The following is a 19608-nucleotide window of genomic DNA, read 5'->3' as shown; positions in this document are numbered from 1 at the left end:
TCCAGACACTTGGACTGTCTTTTTTTGAATGTCTTTCTAAGCACTTGCAGCTTTTTTTTTTTTTACCTCTCGCTCACCCTTTAGATTTGGTGTTAACACTTAACCTTTTCTTCAGCTGTCTGCTCAGCCAAGGCATCCTTGCAGCAGCCAAAGCCCATTTTGGTGTTACTAGGGTGCTGAGCGGACGGGCACGGGGTTTTCACTTGCTGAAGGAGACTCAGCTGGCAATGCTGTAAGGATCAAAAAAAATGCTGCATAGGTATCAAAAAAAGGGGCTGTGCACTTGCAGCCCTTGGGTCTGGGGAAACGCTGCACTGAACGCAGCTGGTCTTCTCCATGGAGTTTAAGGAACACGGGACGGAGGGGGTGTCCCTCCTGATGCCTCGGAGGCCGGCTCTTGTATGCTTACATATCCCTTATCTCTTTTTCCAGGATTCCGTTCAAGCTCGGGCAGCCCAAGAAACAGATTGTACCCAAGACGGTGAGTAAACCGATTTCCCCCTTTTTTTAGATCTCGTCCGTGATCATGTGGCTGATGAGTCAAGCCAGCACTTTAACTCGTCCCATTTTTTTTTTTCCTATGTGCATGCCCGTGGGAGGGAAGTGTGAGTGAGCAGAACCTGTTGCTGTGTGTGTGACCAACCCGCCCTGGGAGCAACGGGGAGTCCCAAGGAGCTGGAGTACTCGGGGCTGCGATCAGTCCCTCGGAGAGGAGGGGATTTGCTCACCCTGGCACTGCTTTCCTAGGACATGGCTGAGCATGCTTGCTTCCTTCCTTCCTTCCTTTCTTCCTTCCTTCCTCCTTTCAGCAATGGCTTGTTTGTTCCTCCTCTCTGAGCAGATGGAGGAGGAGGAGTGGTTCAGATCGCTGAATATAACTGTTTCCAAAGGAAGGCTTATTGGAGGGAGCTGCGCTGCTGTGTTCGGGTGCGAACTCAATTTGTGCTGTGCAGTGCTTGCTGCAGAAGCAGATGCGGAAAGCGTTTTTCCTTTGGAGACACTGGAAAGACCTGCTTCAAGCATTGTTCTTTGTAGTATGCTTTGGTATCTTCCCCTCCTTAAGCAGGTGACCTCTGTCCTGTGCAAGCATCCCACTCTCCGGTGCTGTCCTTGAACTAACCTGTGTATCTGTCTTACCAAGTGTCCTAACTGTGCCTGTCGTGGTCATGATCTTGATAGCCAAGCTGGGAGCTGAGCCCCTGTATGGATTGGTGAACCTGATCTTGAATCTGGCAAGGCTAGGCCAGCTGTTATGCTGCGTCACATCTGTCGAGGTTGAAGTATCCAGGAGGCAAAAATTAAGGAACCAATAACTCTGATCGGCTTCCCCTTCTCTCTCCCTCAATTCCCCGAATGCTGAAGAAGTGCCATGAATCTGTTTCAGTGGCATAGTTGCTCAGCATGGGCTGGCTTATGGCCTGCCATCTCACTAATGGTCACAATGGTCTTGGGGCAAATGTGTGGAGAACAGGAAACATGGAGCCATGTAACCTCACAGAGTAAGTGTGAAATGCAGTCCTTCAAAAGAGTACAAATAACAGGAAACCACCAGTCTCCCCTGGGAAGCTGATGTTCCGCCTTGCACTCGCCTCAGTTTCATGGTCTGAGAGCATTGGGCCGCTTTGTAGCTCCAGCTCACTTTGGCCTCTAAGCTTACATCCCAGTCACAGGCTGAGACATGCCATCTGTGCAGGCTTGTGTGAGCAGCGGTGCTGACTCTCTTTTAGCTGTCCATTATATTCCAGATGTTGGCCTCTAGAGCCTGCTGCAGGAAGTGGGCCACTGTAGCATCTGCAAGGCTGCATCCAGAGCTGCTGGGAAAGGAAGTGGTTTCAGGGTGGATCTCCCACTCGCAGGATGGCACCACAAAAATAAAGGAGCAGTTGTCAGAACTAGCTTTTGGCTCCTTCCAGAGCAGGCAACTCCAAATGGGAGAGGGAGAGTTGCTTGGATGCAGTGGGCCTGGCTTGCCACAGATTTTTGGTTGAAAAGAAGCCAGTGCTAGTATGAATGCGAGGCTCGTAGTAGAACTGGAAAGTCATTTGACTGGGCTGCAGCAGCAATGAGTCATGACTCCCTGTGCCCACTTGCTGCTCATGTCTTAAAGAAGGGCAAAGTGTCAGTGCCGTTTTAGCTCTCCGGGTAGAAGGAAGCCCCTGTAGAAAATTGGCTGATGAGCCACTCTGATCTGCTACCCCTCTGACATGTCACTGCTTTGCTTTGCTTCTACCCTTCACCTGGACAAATCCAGTTCCAGACAGAATAGTTTCTCCCCTCCTCTTCCCTTGAGAAGAGCCGCTGTCACTGAGCTTGTACAGAGGCAAGGAGGCTGGGTAGGAGGATATGGAGGGGGACCGCAAGTAGTGCAGCCCAGTTAAACTAACGCCCAGTGATAGGAGGTAAAGCTGTTGGAGCTGTAACAGTGCCGAATGCTGGTCTGAATCCAAAGGGTGGGGGAAGCCTCGTGGAGCAGAGGCAAGTTCCTGCCTCTCCTTCCCCCAGGACAACTTCATTCTGAGCAGAGGTTATGCTCGAGCCAGGACTGTAGTTGTCTCTCAAGCTGCAACACAACCCAGCTGCCTTGACTTCACCTGTGTCACCCTGGGGTTGTGCCACGCTCTTCACTAGAGACCTGGTTATCTGAGCTGGCAACTGGCAGAAAAGTGGAGCTACTTTTGTCCCAGGAAGCCCCAACCTCGGAGCACAGGCTCCCACCCACTGCCGGGCAAATCCAGCCCTCTTTTTTGTTTCTTTTCCCCCTTCCACAACAGCCTTGGGGAGCTGGTTGGGTTCTCTCCTCCCCATCCTTCCCTCCCTCCCTTCGGCCCCTAGGCTGTGGGCTTGAGCTGCTCAGGATGCAGCCTTCCCTCAGTGCACCGTGGGCTGGCCAGTGAGTCAGCCTGGCAAGAAATGTCCAGAGCGCAGGGACCTGGGTTGTGGTTTGGCGAGGTTGTTTGACCTCACTTCCTTGACTTATCCACAGGCCTCAGGAAACACAGGGCTTCATTATAACCAAGCTTCATTATAACCAGGACTTCACCGCAGTGAAACTGGTCATGGAGTTCATTTCCCCTTGACATGGCCGTGCTGTTACTGTGACACTGGAGGCTCAGTTAGGTAGCTTCCCTTCCAGCCCCTGGCAGTGTCCCTCTGCCTTGAAGCTGTGTGCCGTGGGAGGCCACAAGAGCAGCTTTGCTTGTTGGCACAACTTGTCCACTTGCAACCCTGCTAGGAGATGGGTAGGTGTGACTGGTTGCTTTGTGAAGCCTGTGATATCCTAATTGGGGTTAGAACTGCTCGTGTCTGGGCTTCAGCATGATTGTAGCTCAAGGCACTCGACAAAAGGGATATTGTGTCTAGGGCTAATTGTTTACTGCGCCCAGTTTATGCACACACATTCCTTTGTCTGGCGTCTTCAGTGTGTTGATGAGATGGCAAATGCCCAGCAGAAACTTGAGGTTATGACAGAATTTCTGGCTTAACTACACAGGCTTTTCTCTTGTTCCCAAGTCCCATAAAGAGTCGGAGTCCTGTGGAACGGTGCCACGTAGAAACCAGAGAGGGCACCTCCTCCAGGAAGAGAAACCGACTCGGCGGGCGGGGGGGGGGAGTAAGGAGCCTTCTCGGTCCCTGATTTCCATCCCTTTGTAGTGCTGGCAGTGCCTTGTGTTGACTGCCTTGCCTCCATGGCACTGCCTAGGATAGTGCCCTGAAGGTAGAGAAGTCTGTTGCAGCTGGAAGGACTGAAGCTTGACACCTCCATTTCTTCCCCCTGTTGGCAAAACAAGGTAATGCACAGCAAAGAGAGGTTTTTTGGGGGTTTTTTGTTTTGTTTTTTTAAGAGCCTTTAAATGTAAAATTTGTGGATCTGCACTTTCAAGTAACTCTCCAGCAGCCAAACAGGGTGCCTGGAAGGGAAAGCATCTTGGTTCTGAAACAGATGTTGACTTGAAGCTGCCTACCACGCTTGCTCCTGACATTACTTTCCATAACATGCAAGATAATGTAGGGTGTGGGGGTTTCCCTTAACCCGCGCTTCTTGTTTGCTCATTCTATCAATAGCTCTTCACGTTCAGTGTGGGGAGTGCATAGGCTGTAAGCTTGGATGCTGGTGCTGCGGGTATGAGCCTCCTGTACTGGCCAGATGTGTAGGGTTCTCTGCTTCCTGGTCCTCCTTATCCACTCCATTTTTACTCATCTGCCTGTTGTCTTTGGGTAAATCCAGATAGTGAATACCTGGGGTAGGGGCTGATTTGTATCATGTGATGGAGCCCTCATTTGATTGGGGTCTGTGATGCTAGCACAATGCAAATAGGACTTTAATAATAGCTGGTAGAGGCATGTCAGTGGGCAGAATGCAATGACTGGTAGGCAACTGTTACTGTGGGGGTGCACAGTAAGCAAGGCTTGGCCAGCTGTCTGTGTCGCTGTCACCAGGGAGGTGACTAGAGAGGGTAGTTTTGAAGTGCTGGCATGATGAGATGCATCTCCAGCATCACAATATTCAGGTGAGACAGCTGTTACCCTGACATGGCACACCAAATGGGTGGTGGTGTGGCAGGGAAGACCCTGCATCTCTCGGGTTGGTGTCGTCCCATGACTAGCCCAAGCACCCTAGGCTTGCAAAGAAATCTGTTGATCAAACCATAAGGGAGATAGCGCTGACTGGTCTGTCTGGATGGAGCTTTGTGCAGAGAGCTGGGGGAATAAGACCACCAGCCTTCAAAGGACATGGCTCTGAGTCAGGCCAACCCCCTTTGCTCTGCAACCAAGCCACTTTGCACAGACATAAATAGAATGTGGCACTTGGTTATTTTTACAGCGGGACAGCCATAGAAATACAGGGTGGCTTTACTATGTGCTGGTTACCTGACCTCGAGGCACCAGCTGCCGTAGATTTTTGCAGAACTGTGAGCCAGGCGTTAGCCGTGTGAGCTGCCCCCTCACTGCACGCCTTTTCTGGAGGGACCATTTTTAGCAGTGAGAAAGGGAGTGTGGTCTCCGGAGCTTTTTGGTCTACAGAGCCTGCCAATGTGTGTACCAGCAGTGATGGTATGAGTTGGACACCTGTCCAGGAGGAAGTTCAGCAAACTCTCTTTTCAGCCTTTAGACTGGAATGGTGACCAGTTCTGGTTGCATTTGCAAATCAAGATGATACCTATGAAAGGGAGTTGCATGAGCCCTGTTTAAAATGTTGCTCATCTTGCAGCAACTCTAATAAGAAATCAAGTGGGAAGGCTCTAGGTTTCTCTTCCTCGAGCCATGTTTGACTGCTGTGAGGCTAGATTTTTTTTTTTTTTTCTTCTTTTTCCTTGAAAGCTGGAAACAGCCTAGAGGTTTGTAAATACTCTCATCCATTCTGGTCTCTGTCTTCATGCAAGGATTTGTTGCTTGTATAATAGCGGTGGTGACTTAATAACAAAAACCCAGGGCTGATCCCATGAGAACAGAAGCACGCGTGTTTACTCTTGGCTGCTCAATTGAAATCCATTTGCTTAATTGGTCAATGAGGTGTGGAATGAATGTTTAAGTAAGTGTTAAACAGTCCCTCAAAGTACCTCTAAGCATTTTACCTCCTTGGAATGAGCCATCATCCCCAATCTGCTCTGCTTGGAAGACTTAAATAATACACTTTTTTTCCCCCCAGGGGTTGCAACTTAATTTCAGCACTTTGGAAAGTGCCTCTAGTACTAAGGGTACTACTGTGAATTAAATAGTTGAACTGACTGCTTTCCACCCCATGCTCTAGGAGACCTTTTTACAGCAGGGTTAAGCAGTGGAATTTGAGAGGGCTTGGGGACCCTAGTAGTAACCTAGGGTAAGGAAAGGCCTAAGCTCAGTATCTTTTTGCTGAAGACTTGTTTCTTATAGGTTGCAGGCTAAAGTTTAGTTCCCTTAGCATCTAAAATGGAAAGCTGTGCACCCAAAGGTAGCCCATGGTAAGAGGGGAAACTGCCATCATGTGTGCTAAGGTAGAGTTATGTAGCTCTTTCTTCTGCGGAGTAAGAGCAGTCATTCAAACAGCAGCTGTAAAGCAGTTGTGCCACATGACAACCCCAAGCCCTTTTAACGCCTTGTAAGGTCTTCACTGGGTCTTAGCCTTCAGCTTCCAAGTCTGTTTTAATGAAAACAGGACTTGAGTGCCTCTCAAAATTGACTGCTTGCCTTCATGTACATGAAGGTGGCCAGCCTAGCCTGCCACTAACACTGTTGACAGAAGTAGTTCCTGGATTCTTAGGAAGAAGGGGATCTTTCTGCCAGCTGCTCCTTTTGGGACTAAAAGAGCATGCACACGTGCACCAGAATGCCAGATGAAGCTTGGGCTGCAACTCGGGTGCAATCGGTTTTTAACTGTAAACGCTTTCTAAATCCTAGCTGGGGATGTGGGTATCGAGCCCTCTCCATGCCAGCCTGGATCTGGCTGGCTCTGTTGCTGCATTGGCAAAGGAGAGTGCAAAACTCTGGTACTTGTAATGAATTGCATATATTTGGGGAGACTTGTGTCTCAACAAATGACATTTTTAATTGATTTGGTACACAAGGGTGGCTCAACATGGGGTGTCTCTGTGCTACTACTTGCAGATCAATTTGGTTATTTCTTACTGCTGGGAGAAATGAGGTTGCTCAACAGCAAAAGCTTTTCCCTGATTTCCCCCTCCTGTGTTTCCTGATATGTAGGAGCTCACTGTGCTTCTCTTCAATCCTACAGGTGGAGAGAGACTTTGAAAGGGAATATGGGAAACTACAACAGTAAGTGCTCCGTGGTGTCGTGTGAAGGGCCTGTGGTCTGTAAGACAAGTGTCTGCTTCTTACGCAATCTGATACTGTGTCCTGCCTTACACAGTGGTCTGATGTACAGTTACCAGCACTTGGTGCCTTGAGGAGAATCCCAAAAGGCAGGAGTGACGAACGAGCATAACAGCTCAGGCCCACATAATGATAATTCAAATGGGAAGAGGTATTTGCAGAACAATGAGGGGGGCATGCTCCCTTTGTCAGCTTGGCAGTTGGGGTCAGCTCAGGCTGCTAGTCAATGAAAGCCACTGCTGACCTGATAGCAGGTTACAGGTGGGTCTCAGTTCAGTTCCACTTTGAAAACCCTCATCACTTGACTGACCCTTTCCTGGCATTTGGTCTCAGTGAGAGACCAAGGATTCAGTGGGTCTCAAAGTGACTGACTGCTTCTCCCATCTCCGAGACGTGACTCTCCGGTTCTGGACTGTCACACAGCAGTGTGCACTAAGTTATACATCAGGGGTGGGCTAAATCACCGCCCAGGGGCCGGATCCAGCTCGCCAAAGGATTTTGTCCAGCTTGCAGCAGGTTCCTTGGTCCTGACTGGTCCTGCTGCCCCCAGGCATACAGTAGGGCTGGGGAGGTGCAGCAGCTGGACTCACTCCCTGGCATCTCCTTCCAGCTGCCCCCAGGGGCAGGACCTGCACGGGGTTGGGCAGACGGGATGGCGATGTGTGTGAGCGGGGAGTGGTGTCTAGGAAAGGGATGGGCAGGCACGGCCAGGATCACAGGGTGGGTTCAAAAAAGAGAATGGATCAAACTGCAATGAAAGGGAAAGGCAAGAAGGTCCTCTTTTTTTTCCCTAACTCCCTGAAGTGCTATCAGCTTATATAATAAAGAAAAAGAATATGGTATGGGTTGTTTGTCATCTTATTTGTACTCGGAGCTTAGCCTTGTTCCTACCTTTTTCAGGTTGGAAGATCAAACCAAGAAACTCCAGAAGGACATGAAGAAAAGCACAGATGCAGATGTGGGTATGTAACAACATGCAACTCCTTGGGGTTGGGTCACATTTTTTTTCTTTGAGGTCACATGTGACATCGGTGGCAGCTGGAAACAGCCTAGATCTCGTACGGGTTTTCCTTCAATAAAAAATATTCCTTTGGAGAGATCCTAATCTAGGACTGTCCTAAGTCCTTGTACAGCAAGTCACATAGCACAGAACCTGAATATCCTGGACCCCTGCTTTGTATATAACCTTAAAAATGACTTCCCTTTGTGCCTCTGCATCGGGAAGATTGGGATTGCTATCAACTGCATTGACAAAATGCCTGGAGTCCCATTGTATTGGGCACAGTGCAAGTCTGTAGACGTTTCCTGCTCCGTGGAGCTTGCTGTCTCATGCCTTGCTGTTTCCCAGGGGGAGGAGGGTGCAAGGGTGACTTTATGAATGGCACTGCGTAAAAAAGCATTTGTGACTCAGTTGAGTAACCCTGCAAGTTGTGCCCAATGGCTGGTCTGGCCTTGCAGCAGTGGGCCATGTAGGAAGCAGTCAACAAGTCATCTCCGTGTAGTCCTGCAGCTGTTGTCACACTGAATGCTCAGATGACATCTGCCCTGCAGGTGTCTGTTTCTTCTCCACGTCAGTCCCTGCCTGCTCAGTTAGCAGCCTCTCCAGTAGGAAACTAGCCTGAGCACACCACGTGATATAGGGTTTAAGCAAACATTGTTCAGTCTTCTCATCTCGGCCATCTGAAGCGGGGCAGCCGCAGCAGAGTTCAGTGACTGCCTTAGGGGTACACAGCAAGGAAAAACCATCTTCTGTTAGTGTGCATTTTGGAACAGCCCCTATGTTCATGGGTCCCATTGTATGTTGGAGCCAAGGCACATGATCTGGGTTAGGCTAGTGTGACCTGGTCCAGTCACCATCAGGACTTGACAGAGCAGGTATGCTGGGGAGAAGTAATGGTGTTTGCTACTGTCCAGGCACGTGTACACTCATGCCATGCCTGCCCATCTTGATGTTCACTCCATGCTGAAGACTGAATCCCTTCCCAGGGGACAGGTTCGCCTCCCTGGACTACTGGTCCGTTGTCAGGGTTCCCCGGGTAAGCTTTTCCTTGTAACGGATTCCCCTCCCCTCCCTTGCAGTGGGCGTTGTTTATATGAAGCATTTTGAGCCCCAGAGGAGCTGTGGGAGGACTCTCTTTCCGTTCTGCTGCATGGCAGAGTTGCAAATTATCCCAGGCCCTGTCCAGATCCAGCCAGAGCTGAACTCTCGTTTTAAAGGCATGAAATCCTGAGAAGGGAGGGCAGTGAACAAAGGGTGGAGGAAGGAAGCTAATTCTGAACAGTCACTGAAGACTGCTGGATGCTTCCTTTGCCCAGCAATAGCTACCAAAGCCAAGGAGTTAAGCTGTATTCAGCTAGCAAGCTCAATGTGCAGCCTGGCAGGGCTGGCTGCTGTGGTCCCCTGAGTGTCTTATTTCTTCCATTGTACCTCGCTCTTGAGGGGTGCAATTATTTACTTGGCCTGTAAACACTCATTTGCCAAGCCAACCTGGTGAGGTGAGGTTCTGTCTCCTGCCAGGAAGGATTCGGCCTTGTTCCCAGCATGAGCCTTCCTTGTGTGCACTGAGGCTTTCCTGGGAGATTTGGTGGCTGCCCTGCCAGCTGCATCAGCAGGGCTGGGAAATGGGAGTGGGAGCTCGGCATGTCTTACAACTAGCACTTGCTGGGCAGGTGTTAGGGGTCACTTGCTCTCCTTCTGGACAGGGTATAGGGCTAGAGTATGGTGGGGGGGGGCGAGAGTCAAACAGTTATCTGCTTTGCAAGCAACACAGCTGCCTTGTAAAGTCAGCGTTTATCTGTATGAGATTCAAAGATAGGGGTTTTCTATGACTGGAAGGCTGCGTATGGCTTTTCTCTAACATCGATGCTCATCATGTCATCATTACCAAGTTCTGCATGGACGTTTAAGCAGCTCTTCCCCAGGGGCTGCTGCTCCACGAGAAGTAACTGAGTCTCCTCGTTTAACAGCTGGCACAGAGGTGAGAATCAACTCGGCACGAGTTGCATGGCATACCAGCAGCAGAGGAGGGGACAGGCTCTCTATTCCCAGCTTTGTTGCTTTCACCACTTCCTGCTGCAAGGATCTCTCCTGACTCATTCAAAAGCCTAGATTTCCCTGTGTTGTAAAGGGGCAGAGTAGCTTCCCCAGCTGAGAATGTACAGTTTTGAGCTCATCCCTTTTTGGCACAAATCCTTCCTCAGATGTGGTCACACAAACGGATGATATTCCATCTGTTTTAAATGCCTAAGCCCTTAACATTTGGATAATGGACGGATACAGTAGCTTTGTTCCTCTGTTATGAGCTGCTCGTTCCGGACTGGGCTTTGCAGTCACTGGAACTTGAATTTCTGAGTTCTCTGTATAACTGATTTAAAGATGAGACAGAGTATTTAACCCTTGACTTAAGATCTGAAGTGCCATTACTGGGTAGGAATTTAGCTTCTGATATTTAGTCTAGCACAGAAATAATCCTTTATAAAGCTGACCTTTCATATGGTGGGGGGGCCATTTCAGCTGGCCTTACAGCAGCACTTCTGAGAGAACAGACAAATTTGTAGGTACTTCTGCTGCTTCCTCTTGCATCACACACACACACCCACACACACCCCTGCCACACCGCGCTGCCACACCGCGCTGCCCCCCCCCCCCCCCCCCCCCCCCGGGGTGAAGGGCTTCTGTACTGAATCTTTTTTCCATTGGAAAAAGGTCAGTTGCTGAGACGGAGAGAGGCATGCAAATATAAAAGCAACCAAAAGTGCTCAATGAAATGAGTGGGTGCATACAAGTCCACTGGTAGGCAGGTGGCCGTTAGCAGCTGCTGGTCCTCTGCCTGGAAGTCTTCAGGAGTAAATGAGCAGTCAAAATTGCAGCTCCTCTTCTGGGCTGTGGAAGTAGCTTCCTCCAGGAGGGAAAATCTGGCCTGGTGATCATAGTGTAAGCTTTTCACTCCCTAGCTTTGATGCAGGGAATTGAACTTCCTGACGCAGGATGTGCTGTCAATCCCATGATTTTATTGCTGCCTGTGTTGTACCTGTTGAGGGCAGGTGACACTTGTCCTCTTTGAGTGCTTCTAATCTGGCCTCTTCCCCAGCACTAAATCCACTTAAACTAGATATTTTTGTAAAGCTGTTTGAGATTTAATAGACTGCAAAGTTTTTTTTCACCTCATTGTGGAAGCACTGCAGTGAGACTGAGTGACACTTGCTAGTCTGAGAAAAGCAGACACTGAAAAGAACCCTGAACCACGTACGCTCATTTTCTTTCCGTTCTTTTGCTAAAGAAAGCTATGTTTTGGTTAGTCTGGTATTATTTCTGGCTACATCACAAGTCTTGCATTTAAATGGTCCAACTTAACTACATAAAAATAAATGCTTTCATGAATGACTCAGTACTTTTCTGTGTCTTCTACTTCAGCTCCCTACTTGTGTTCCTGGGAAGTCTGGGTTCTGAATTCTTAGTGGCTGACATTTTTAGGACGTCCAAGAGCATGCATTGCAGTGAAAATGGTTCATTTTCCGCGTGAATGCCCTGTGAATTGCTAACAGGCCTTTTGTCTGTCTCTCTTTGGGTTTATGGGTTCCGTCATACGGCAGCCATGTCCAAATCTGCTGTAAAAATCTCTTCTGACCTGCTGTCCAACCCGCTCTGTGAGCAAGATCCCAAATTCCTGGAGATGGTGATGGCCTTGGACACTGCTATGAAGAGAATGGATTCCTTCAACCAAGAGAAGGTGAGGACTAGTTTTCCTGGAGGACAGGCATGGAAAGGAGGGTAACATCTTGTGCTGTCAGTGTGTCTGTCTATCAAACCTGTCCCTGCCCCTTGCCTTCTCCCCCCCCTCCCTATTTCAGGGGGATCCCCAGACTGACTGACTTTCCTCCAAGGCTTATCTCCCTCTCTTCAGATAATGAAGATGAATGTGCTTCCCGGTAGGGCTATGGGTCCCCTGTTACCTGCACAGTGCACCCTGTCTCTGAGTTGCGTGTCATTAACTCATCCCCCTCATGACAGCATGTTAGCCTGTAGCTAGTGAAGAGCTCAGTACAGTTGCCACTGATGAGCCAGAAGGCTGCTTGGGCTTATGGTACTATTGGAAACTTCCCTTCAGTCTGGGATCGCAGGAGCCTGTGATGTATTTGGTGCCTCTGAAGGGGCTACTGCAAGTGCCTTGGTTATAGACCCTGTGTGGACCTGAGACCTAAATCAGGTGATTGCCTTCAATAACTTTTGGTTTGTAATAATCTCTTCTTCCATCAGGTGAACCAGATTCAGAAGACAGTCATAGAGCCCTTGAAAAAGTAAGTAGCGGCACGTTTTAGTACAGGCAGCATCAGTGCAAATGTCAGGCAAGCCCGGGGTGTTAATTTGATAAACTTGCTTCCATTGGATTTCGTGCAAAAGTTGACTTTTAGTTCAGTTACATTTTAAGGTTTTGGGCATGTTTGGGTCTGAAAGTCACTCTAACTTCGCAGAAGAATGAACATAACGTCACATCACACTTGGGCAGCAAATCGGGCCTGGGAACAGCCAGGAAGTCTTTTGGGACATGTTTCAAATTCACTTGACTGCAGACCTGTATGTTCAGCAGACCCAGCATGAGGTTTTTTGTATTGAGCTGAAGTCAGTGGGAAGTGATATTCCTTTCAGAGACTCTGCCCCTGAGTGTACTAAGTGTGCACGTGGAAGCACAGGTTTGATTATGAATCAGTCTCTGCAAAGCCATTTGCTGTCTGTGTCCGTTGTCTCTGGAGTGGTAAAAGATGGGAGGCCAGCTGACAAGTCAGCCAATCCTCGTGCCAAGTGGAAGGGAGAACTTGGCATCAAGGCTTTTCTGCGCTTAGATGGTGCTGGGGCGGGACCTGGGTCTCCCTGTAGCTCTTGGCTTCCCTGGGCCAGACTCCATGTCCCCTAAAAGCCTAGATCAAGCCCCCTTCTGCATGAGACCTGAGCAGACTCTGCATCTTTATCATTTTGCTTCCTTTACGTGATGAATAGCACCTTCCTTGGAGTAGGATGACCATGTTCTACCCCTTCACCCCTTCTGAATGTAGGAGGCCAGCTTATATTGCAGTGTCATGAGTCAATGAGATGATTTCTGTGGATCTGAAGGAGAACCCTTGTAGAGAGACTGCAGCATGCAGAAGGCTTATGTACTGAATTCTCCCAGGCCTCTGAGTCTTGCCAACCCTATCAGGAGTTGTGAGGGCATGTTGGAGGCTGTACCCCCAAACACTTAAGGAGAATTTAATTTACTGTAGCAAATGTGTTCAAATCCCTAGATTTGCTCTCAAGCAGAGCAAGAGTGAAAATAAAACAAAATGAGACTGATGAGACGGTAAGTGATGCAAATTGCTGAATAACAATTCCAGGTTTGCATTATGGGGGCTTTTAGTTTTGTTGCTTAATCCCAAGCATGAAAGGCAAATATAACACACCATGTTGTACGTAGGGCTACTCGGTGGTCCCAGTGTGGGGCACCTGGTGACTCGTACTGCTTGGGTAGTCTGCAGAAAACCCTTGATAGTGGAAAGAAAACTGTCCTGTGCTGTGGAATGGTGCCTGATACATAACTATGTTCACTTTCTCTTCTAGTTTCCAAATTGGGGGTTGGTTCAGAAATGCTGAGGAGTCTTCAGGTCAACTTTTTTTTTTCCCTGTTCTGTGTTTGTACAGCACTGAGCACAGTGGGGTCCTGGTCCAGGCCTGGCATTTAGATGCATTGGGAATGCAAATAACTCATGTTACCGTGTGCATATAGCAAGAGCGATTTCTTGGTGCCCCCTCGTATTCTACCTGCATTTCAGGCTGTGCAGAATCAAGTCAAGATCCGTCATTATTGACTTGACTTGGCTCGGGAGAAATTCATGGTTCCCGTAGGAAGCAGTGCTGGTGATGCCCTTGTGCAATGACTCTTACATGCAGCACCGCAGCTAAAGGGAGAGCATCATCTCACAAGATATGAAAGTTGGCTCCTGACTACTCGGCACAAAATTTCTTGCATAGGATTTGAACACTTTATACTCGGGTGTGCTGGCTACATAGGAGCTTCAGTGAACTGCTCTGCCTCCCTGAGAGTTGCCTTAGCTTCTGAATATGGCACGTCACACACCCTGCTGTTTGTTAGTTGAGAGCTGTTGTGATGCTGCCTTGATTGGTTCATGCTTTGTGTCTAAAGCGGGTGCGTTGGTGTTGAGCAAAAACAGTTCCACTCCCCTCTCTGCTGCCGATGTAGAAGTGTCCACATATGGCCTAGCACACTCTCAAAGAAGACAGTGTCTGATATGCAGTATAGAAATGGAAACTTTCCCTCTGTCCTTGTTGTGCTAGCCAAGAGCTCCCATAAACTCTGTAGAATGGAGTTAAAATGGAGCACAAGCTGCCTGGAGGTTTGTCTTCTCATTTGCAGTTGGGTATTGCTTTCTCTGGTAGAGGCAGCTCTCCCCAGCCGCTCCCAAACTTGCCTTGACCTAGAAACAGGCTTGGATTCAACAGCTGTGCTGTATTACTACTTCACTGGTGGTCTTTTTATAGTTTATTAGCCAAGACAGAGATAAGTATAATCCAGGCAATTATCATTAGTGGTAATACATGGTAATCGGAGGCATATGTGCAATAAACTCCATTCCGTTGTCCAGTGATAGGAGGGTATCGAACACTTGGCCGAGAATAGCCATCTCAGAAAAAGCAGCAGCGGTACCGGTTAGTTCTCGCTGGTTATAAGGGATTTGGGATTGTGCAGACTTTCCCTTTCAAGCACTGAGTTATTGCAGTTCCATCATGGGGAATGGGTCGCTAGAGTTTTTCTAACTGAGGCAAATTTAGCGAGGTAGAAGGTGAAAAGGTGAGGAAGGGTCTACACTTCACGTTGGGAGGTGCCTGAATGCAGCTTGCATCAGATCAGTTAAGCGGGTGCATGTTTTGGGGGGAGGGAGGGGCAGGAAATATGGAGGAGGGGAAAGAAACCAGCTGCTTTTTGCTTTACTCTGTAGCTTCCAGTTCCTTAGCTTGGCTGGGTTTCTCCGTCCCCTGGGGTGAGGTGTGTTGGCTGAATGTGGGGCTGGAGCTGAGCTGAGTACAGTACTGTCGTCTTGGTGTTGCATCTTGTCTGTCCGGACTCGAGGAAGGAAGATTTTTATGCAAGCCAGGAGGCTTGGCAGTGGGACTGTAACGCCTCTCACGTTTGGTGCTGGGGGTCAGATCTGACCCTTCTGTTAGACGAACCCTGCTGCAGACTCTGCCAGTCTGAACCTCCTTGCCGAGCAAGCGGTCAGGCTGCTTGTGGCCAGGTGAGGCCCTTCCCTGGGGGTCTAGGTACTAAGTGATCCAAATAGTCCTTATCTGACTCCATGGGTCCTTCCTCCCCCCCCCCCCCCCCCCCAAATTGGTTGTCTCGTTTGTGCTAAGATGGTGTCAGCAAGGGGACTGTTCCCCTGCATGTCCAGAAGCACCTCTGTGTATAGGTGCGTATAGCAAATAACTGGAGGTGCCCAAGTGGCTTACAGCTCTGCCTCGGTGGAGCCCTGGCATCTCCAGATGGGCTGGGCAGAGCGCTCCCCATAGAGCAGGCGCGCCCGGGCCTTGATTTGCCTGGCTTGTTGCACACATGCTGTGTAATCTCCTTTGTGTTTCCCCCATAACCACAAACAACCCTGCCGTTAATGCCCTACCACAATCTTGCACTTCCTCCTCTGACAACAAAAGCAGCTAACCAGCCGTCGGGATCCCCAGGGGGTGCTGAGGACCGGAAACAGGAAAAGCCGCTTTCATGTCCTCGCAGGCCTCTAACGAGGATTTCATATGCGAAGCTAGGCACACGGCTGCCTTCCCCCTCCCCCGGCTTGGGGCTCTGAGCCTAATCCCCAGGATGCTCCGGCGTGTACTGCCGTCTTTCGAGTCGCTTTTTGCTGCCGTCGGAAGGGATGGTTTTAATTTCCCCTTCCTGGTGGGTGGATGGGCTGGTGACGGACGTGTGGGCATGGGCTGTGGAATAGCTGGCATTCCTGAGCATAGCCCAAATGCTTTGGCCCAGCACTGAGCCACCCCTCTCAGTGCTGCCTCCCCACTTCTGTCTTCCCAGTTGTTTAGCCTTCTCCCTGTCGCACTTGGTGGCAGTTTCTTCCCCCTCCTGCTTCCTGCCTTTCCCTACCCTGTTCCCCTTGTCCCCTAGCTCCTGGAGCGCCCTTGGAAGAACACGCATGCTCTCTGTCAGCAGGGTCAGGGCTGGGCTAACTTAAACCTGCAGCCAGATTTGGGTTTCTCTTAGTAACTGGGATTTCTCCTGCATTGCTCTACCTGATAGGGTGAGTGGGGGGGGCTTTACCCTGGGAGCAGATGTGGGTCCGTGGTCTGTAGACCGCTATATTTGAGGTAAGGCAGCACGGTGCCAAGACGGCATGCTCAAAGCCAGGATAGGGCACCACCCAAACCAGATAGTGAGAGCAGTGTTAGTGCACCATGGAGGAGTCGAGCGTGTTGACCCATCTAGCTTGACCAGGAAGGGTGTGCTGCTTCTGGGTCAGGTGTGGGCATGTAGAGAGCAGAGACCCTCAGCATAGTGCTGGCAGAGACGATTTGCAGCCAGGTACGGACAGGGGAGCCCAGCTGAGCTCCGTGCATGTGCAGGGTAAGACGCCCGCGTCGGCGCTGAAGAAGGTTCTGCAAGATGGTTGTGAAAATGCTCTTGGGGGGGAGGAACGCGGCAGGAAGGAGGGAGCTGAGGGAAGAGGAGCAGGTCGCGGGGTGCGGGCGAAGATAATGACAATGCTTCAGCACTCAGTCTGCGTTCTTCGCACCGTGCTGAGTGAGTGCTAATCCTCGCCACCTGCCTGCAAGAGGGGAACTCGGCAGAGAGGGGAAGTGACTTGCCAGAGGCTGTTCAGCGAGTCAGTGGAGGAGCTAGAAATAGAGCCGAGGAGTCCCGTTCCCCTGCCTCGTGACTCATCCCGTCTCCGGAGGGGGGTCAGCCTGCGGGTGAGGGGCAGCACGGCAGTAAGAGTGGGAGATGGGTAGAGAAGAGGCATTTGAGAGGGAGCAGGCAGATTGCTCGATGGCCTTGGTGCTGCCGTTCATCTGGTGAGAACGTGTGGAGAGATTGACAGAGGGAGCGGGCGCAGGGCCCTCTCTGCCACTCGTCTGCTGTCTTGTCTTCTGTGTCTTCGCAAACAGAATGAATCATACTGCTTCTTGCCGGGGGCTCCGTGAGCGTCCCCTTCCCCGCGGCAGCAGAGCTGCCCTGCGCACGCAGCCACCCAGTTGCCACGTGCTGATGCGTGCCCCATGTACCTGCAGGACTGCCCTGTCTCCTGGTAGCCAGGCGTGCAGAGTCCCGTTGGGGGGGGAAAAAAGGTCTCCATCGCAGCTGCCATGTCATAACCGGCGAGGGAGAGACGTTTGCAATGTTCAAGCAACAGCCCTGTCAGCCGGGGTGACTAGCTAATGAATCCTGCAGCAGCGGAGATCCTGATAGCACTTTTATCTCCCGTGGCAGCATCTCTCCAGCCCCATCCTTTAATTACAGGAGCTGAAGGGAGCTCTGGTGTGGAGCGGAAGTGGCAACATGATTTTTAATTCAGAGAATCTTCTAAAGTCTGGATTCCTTTTTTTTGCTTTTCTGAGGCTAAAATGTCACCTAAGAGGCACTTCATCGGTACATTTTCCCTCAGCGGTGGGGAGCTGATAATTTGTGTTTCCCTTTTAGTTATCCCTGTGTACCTACTCTCACTTGTGCCTTATAAGCTGCCTTCTGCAGATCTCCCCACAGCTGCCTGTACGGAGAAGTGATGGGAAGCACTGGCAGCCTCAGCAAGCCAGGGGCCTTAGCAGCCTGCCCCTAAAAGCTCCACACACACTGCTTCTTCCCTCTCTTTAACTGTGTGTCCACGCATGGTGGAGCTTCTGAAAGCCGCCTTTACTTTGTATTACATAAAAGCATGCTCATGCGAGGGGGCTTGGGATTTTTAAGTGTTTGTGGCTGTCAAAACTTCTCCCTGTGCACTGGCACTTGCATATGGAGTTTGTGGCAAAGGTGGCATCGGGTTCATTACTGCTCCTAGGAAGGCCAGGCTGGAAGGGTCCTCAAAGCAGGAGCATCCCTGACACTGCACTCGAGCAATAGTTTTTCATGTACAGACCTTGGAGCACGCAACAAAAGTCCACGTGGTTATAGGGGAAGCAGAGGCACGTAATGGGTTTGTGACCTAGCTCCGAGTCCCGCAGCAGTTCAGAGGTGGAGTGTGGAGCATCTTCATTTCTGGAGCAGCTCTCCTGCTTCCCCTCACCCTGGGCTACTCTGCTTTTCAACACCCACCTTGTTGAAAGCCTCTGCTCCTGGTGTCTAATCCACGCAGTTTTGCAGGCTCCCTCTGTCGCTGTATCTCTTAGTCTTTATTTCCCACCCTGTAAAATGGAGATGCTGATTGATGCTTTTCACTCGGATAGCGGCGGTGTCCTACAGGCACTGTTCAATGGTTTGGCTGCCTTTGAGCTAAGTATGGCTTCACAAGTAGTAAGGGCGTCATTGCCCAGCAGGTTTGCGGTCTCGGGGTCATGCTGTCTTGGAGGGGTATTATGAGGCTTAGCTGGATGTGGGTGGAAGGGCTTTTCCTCCACCCAAGCCTGAGCAGGCTTCCTTGTCCTCCCTTTTCTGTTGTGGGAACAGTCACCTGCTTCAGAAACCACCTCTTGCAACAATAAGAGCGTGCAAGGGGCTGAGCACTTTGAACTCCAGTGTCCGAGGCAGGCCTGCGAGCGGGCGAGCTCCTTGGGATCGGACCTGAGGGGAGAGCTAACGACAGATGAGGTGTCACCCGTGCCGCAGGGCTGTCAGGTGCTGACACGCTGAACAATTAGCTTTCTGCTGAATAGCTCATTAGATGACTAGAAGAAAAAAAGCCCTAGTATCAGCAGGTGTTGATTTCCTTGCTTCCCAGGAAGATGTTGAATTTGGTTCGGGGCTTTTAATGGAATAGCTCCCTGAGTTTGATCTAAGCCCCAAGCACAGACCTTGGGGACCTGCAAGTTTGAAAGCAGAGATTTCAGCAGCAGCTAAGGTTCCCTTGAAGAGCTACCAGTATAGTGCAACAGAAGATGGTCTCCCATCATTAACCCTGCCTTTTGAGGGCTTGGCCCTTCTGGGATGGAAAGGAGCTTTCTGTGCCTTTGATTCAGGAGCTTGGATCTCCAGCTTGTCAGCAGAGTCTGGAGCTGGCAGGGTGCATTGTGTTAATGGCAGCTTGTGGAGTCAACCCAGCCTCCTTCCTCTGAAATACAGTGTGTAATCTATGCATTAAAAGTCCTTATGAGACAGTAGTTGCTGTGCCCACACAGTAACTGCCTCTTCAGACTCGGTTCTGTAGCTGCTTTTTTTTAAAGCACTCAAAGTACAGTGTCCTTCCATTACAGGCTGCAAAAACTCACTGGGTTAAATGAAAGCTGGTTGGAATATGAGAAGTTTACACACACAAAAAAAAAAAAAAAAAAGTCAAAGCCATTTTGTGTTAAGAAACTGATTTCCCTTCAAAGTAAATGGAAACCTTATTGCTGGTGCTTGTCTGAGCTCTTGCTTGCCACATTTCTGAGCTGAAGGTTCCCCCACCCCAGCTGTAGTGGGTTTATAGGATGCAAATGGCTGCATGTTAATTAGTTGATGTCCTGCGTGATGCTCTCAGGATATAAAGCACTGTGTAAGTGTTAAGTATGATGGGTTGTGATGGAGAGAGCTCTTGTTAAACGTGTATCTCTGAGCGCTACAGGGAAAACATGTTGATGAACCTATTTAAAGGATAATATCTAGTACTTGGACA

General features: G+C 49.9%; 1 protein-coding gene across 3 annotated transcripts in view; it reads left to right on the top strand.

The window, feature by feature from the left end:
- Window positions 1-19608, top strand: part of BIN3 (bridging integrator 3) — a 52175-nt gene that overhangs the window by 15690 nt on the left and 16877 nt on the right. For all 3 annotated transcript variants that reach the window (XM_006263896.4, XM_006263897.4, XM_059730724.1), the window contains exons 2-6: window positions 433-481; window positions 6710-6750; window positions 7708-7769; window positions 11401-11537; window positions 12065-12105. In XM_006263896.4, the coding sequence (XP_006263958.1) occupies window positions 433-481; window positions 6710-6750; window positions 7708-7769; window positions 11401-11537; window positions 12065-12105 (330 nt within the window). The remainder of the gene's footprint in view (window positions 1-432; window positions 482-6709; window positions 6751-7707; window positions 7770-11400; window positions 11538-12064; window positions 12106-19608) is intronic.

The sequence above is a fragment of the Alligator mississippiensis genome, chromosome 7 (genome assembly GCF_030867095.1).
Source record: "Alligator mississippiensis isolate rAllMis1 chromosome 7, rAllMis1, whole genome shotgun sequence".
NCBI classification, from domain to species: Eukaryota; Metazoa; Chordata; order Crocodylia; family Alligatoridae; genus Alligator; species Alligator mississippiensis.
Note: the sequence above shows the minus strand (reverse complement) of the source record. Positions and strands in the feature narration are given on the sequence as shown.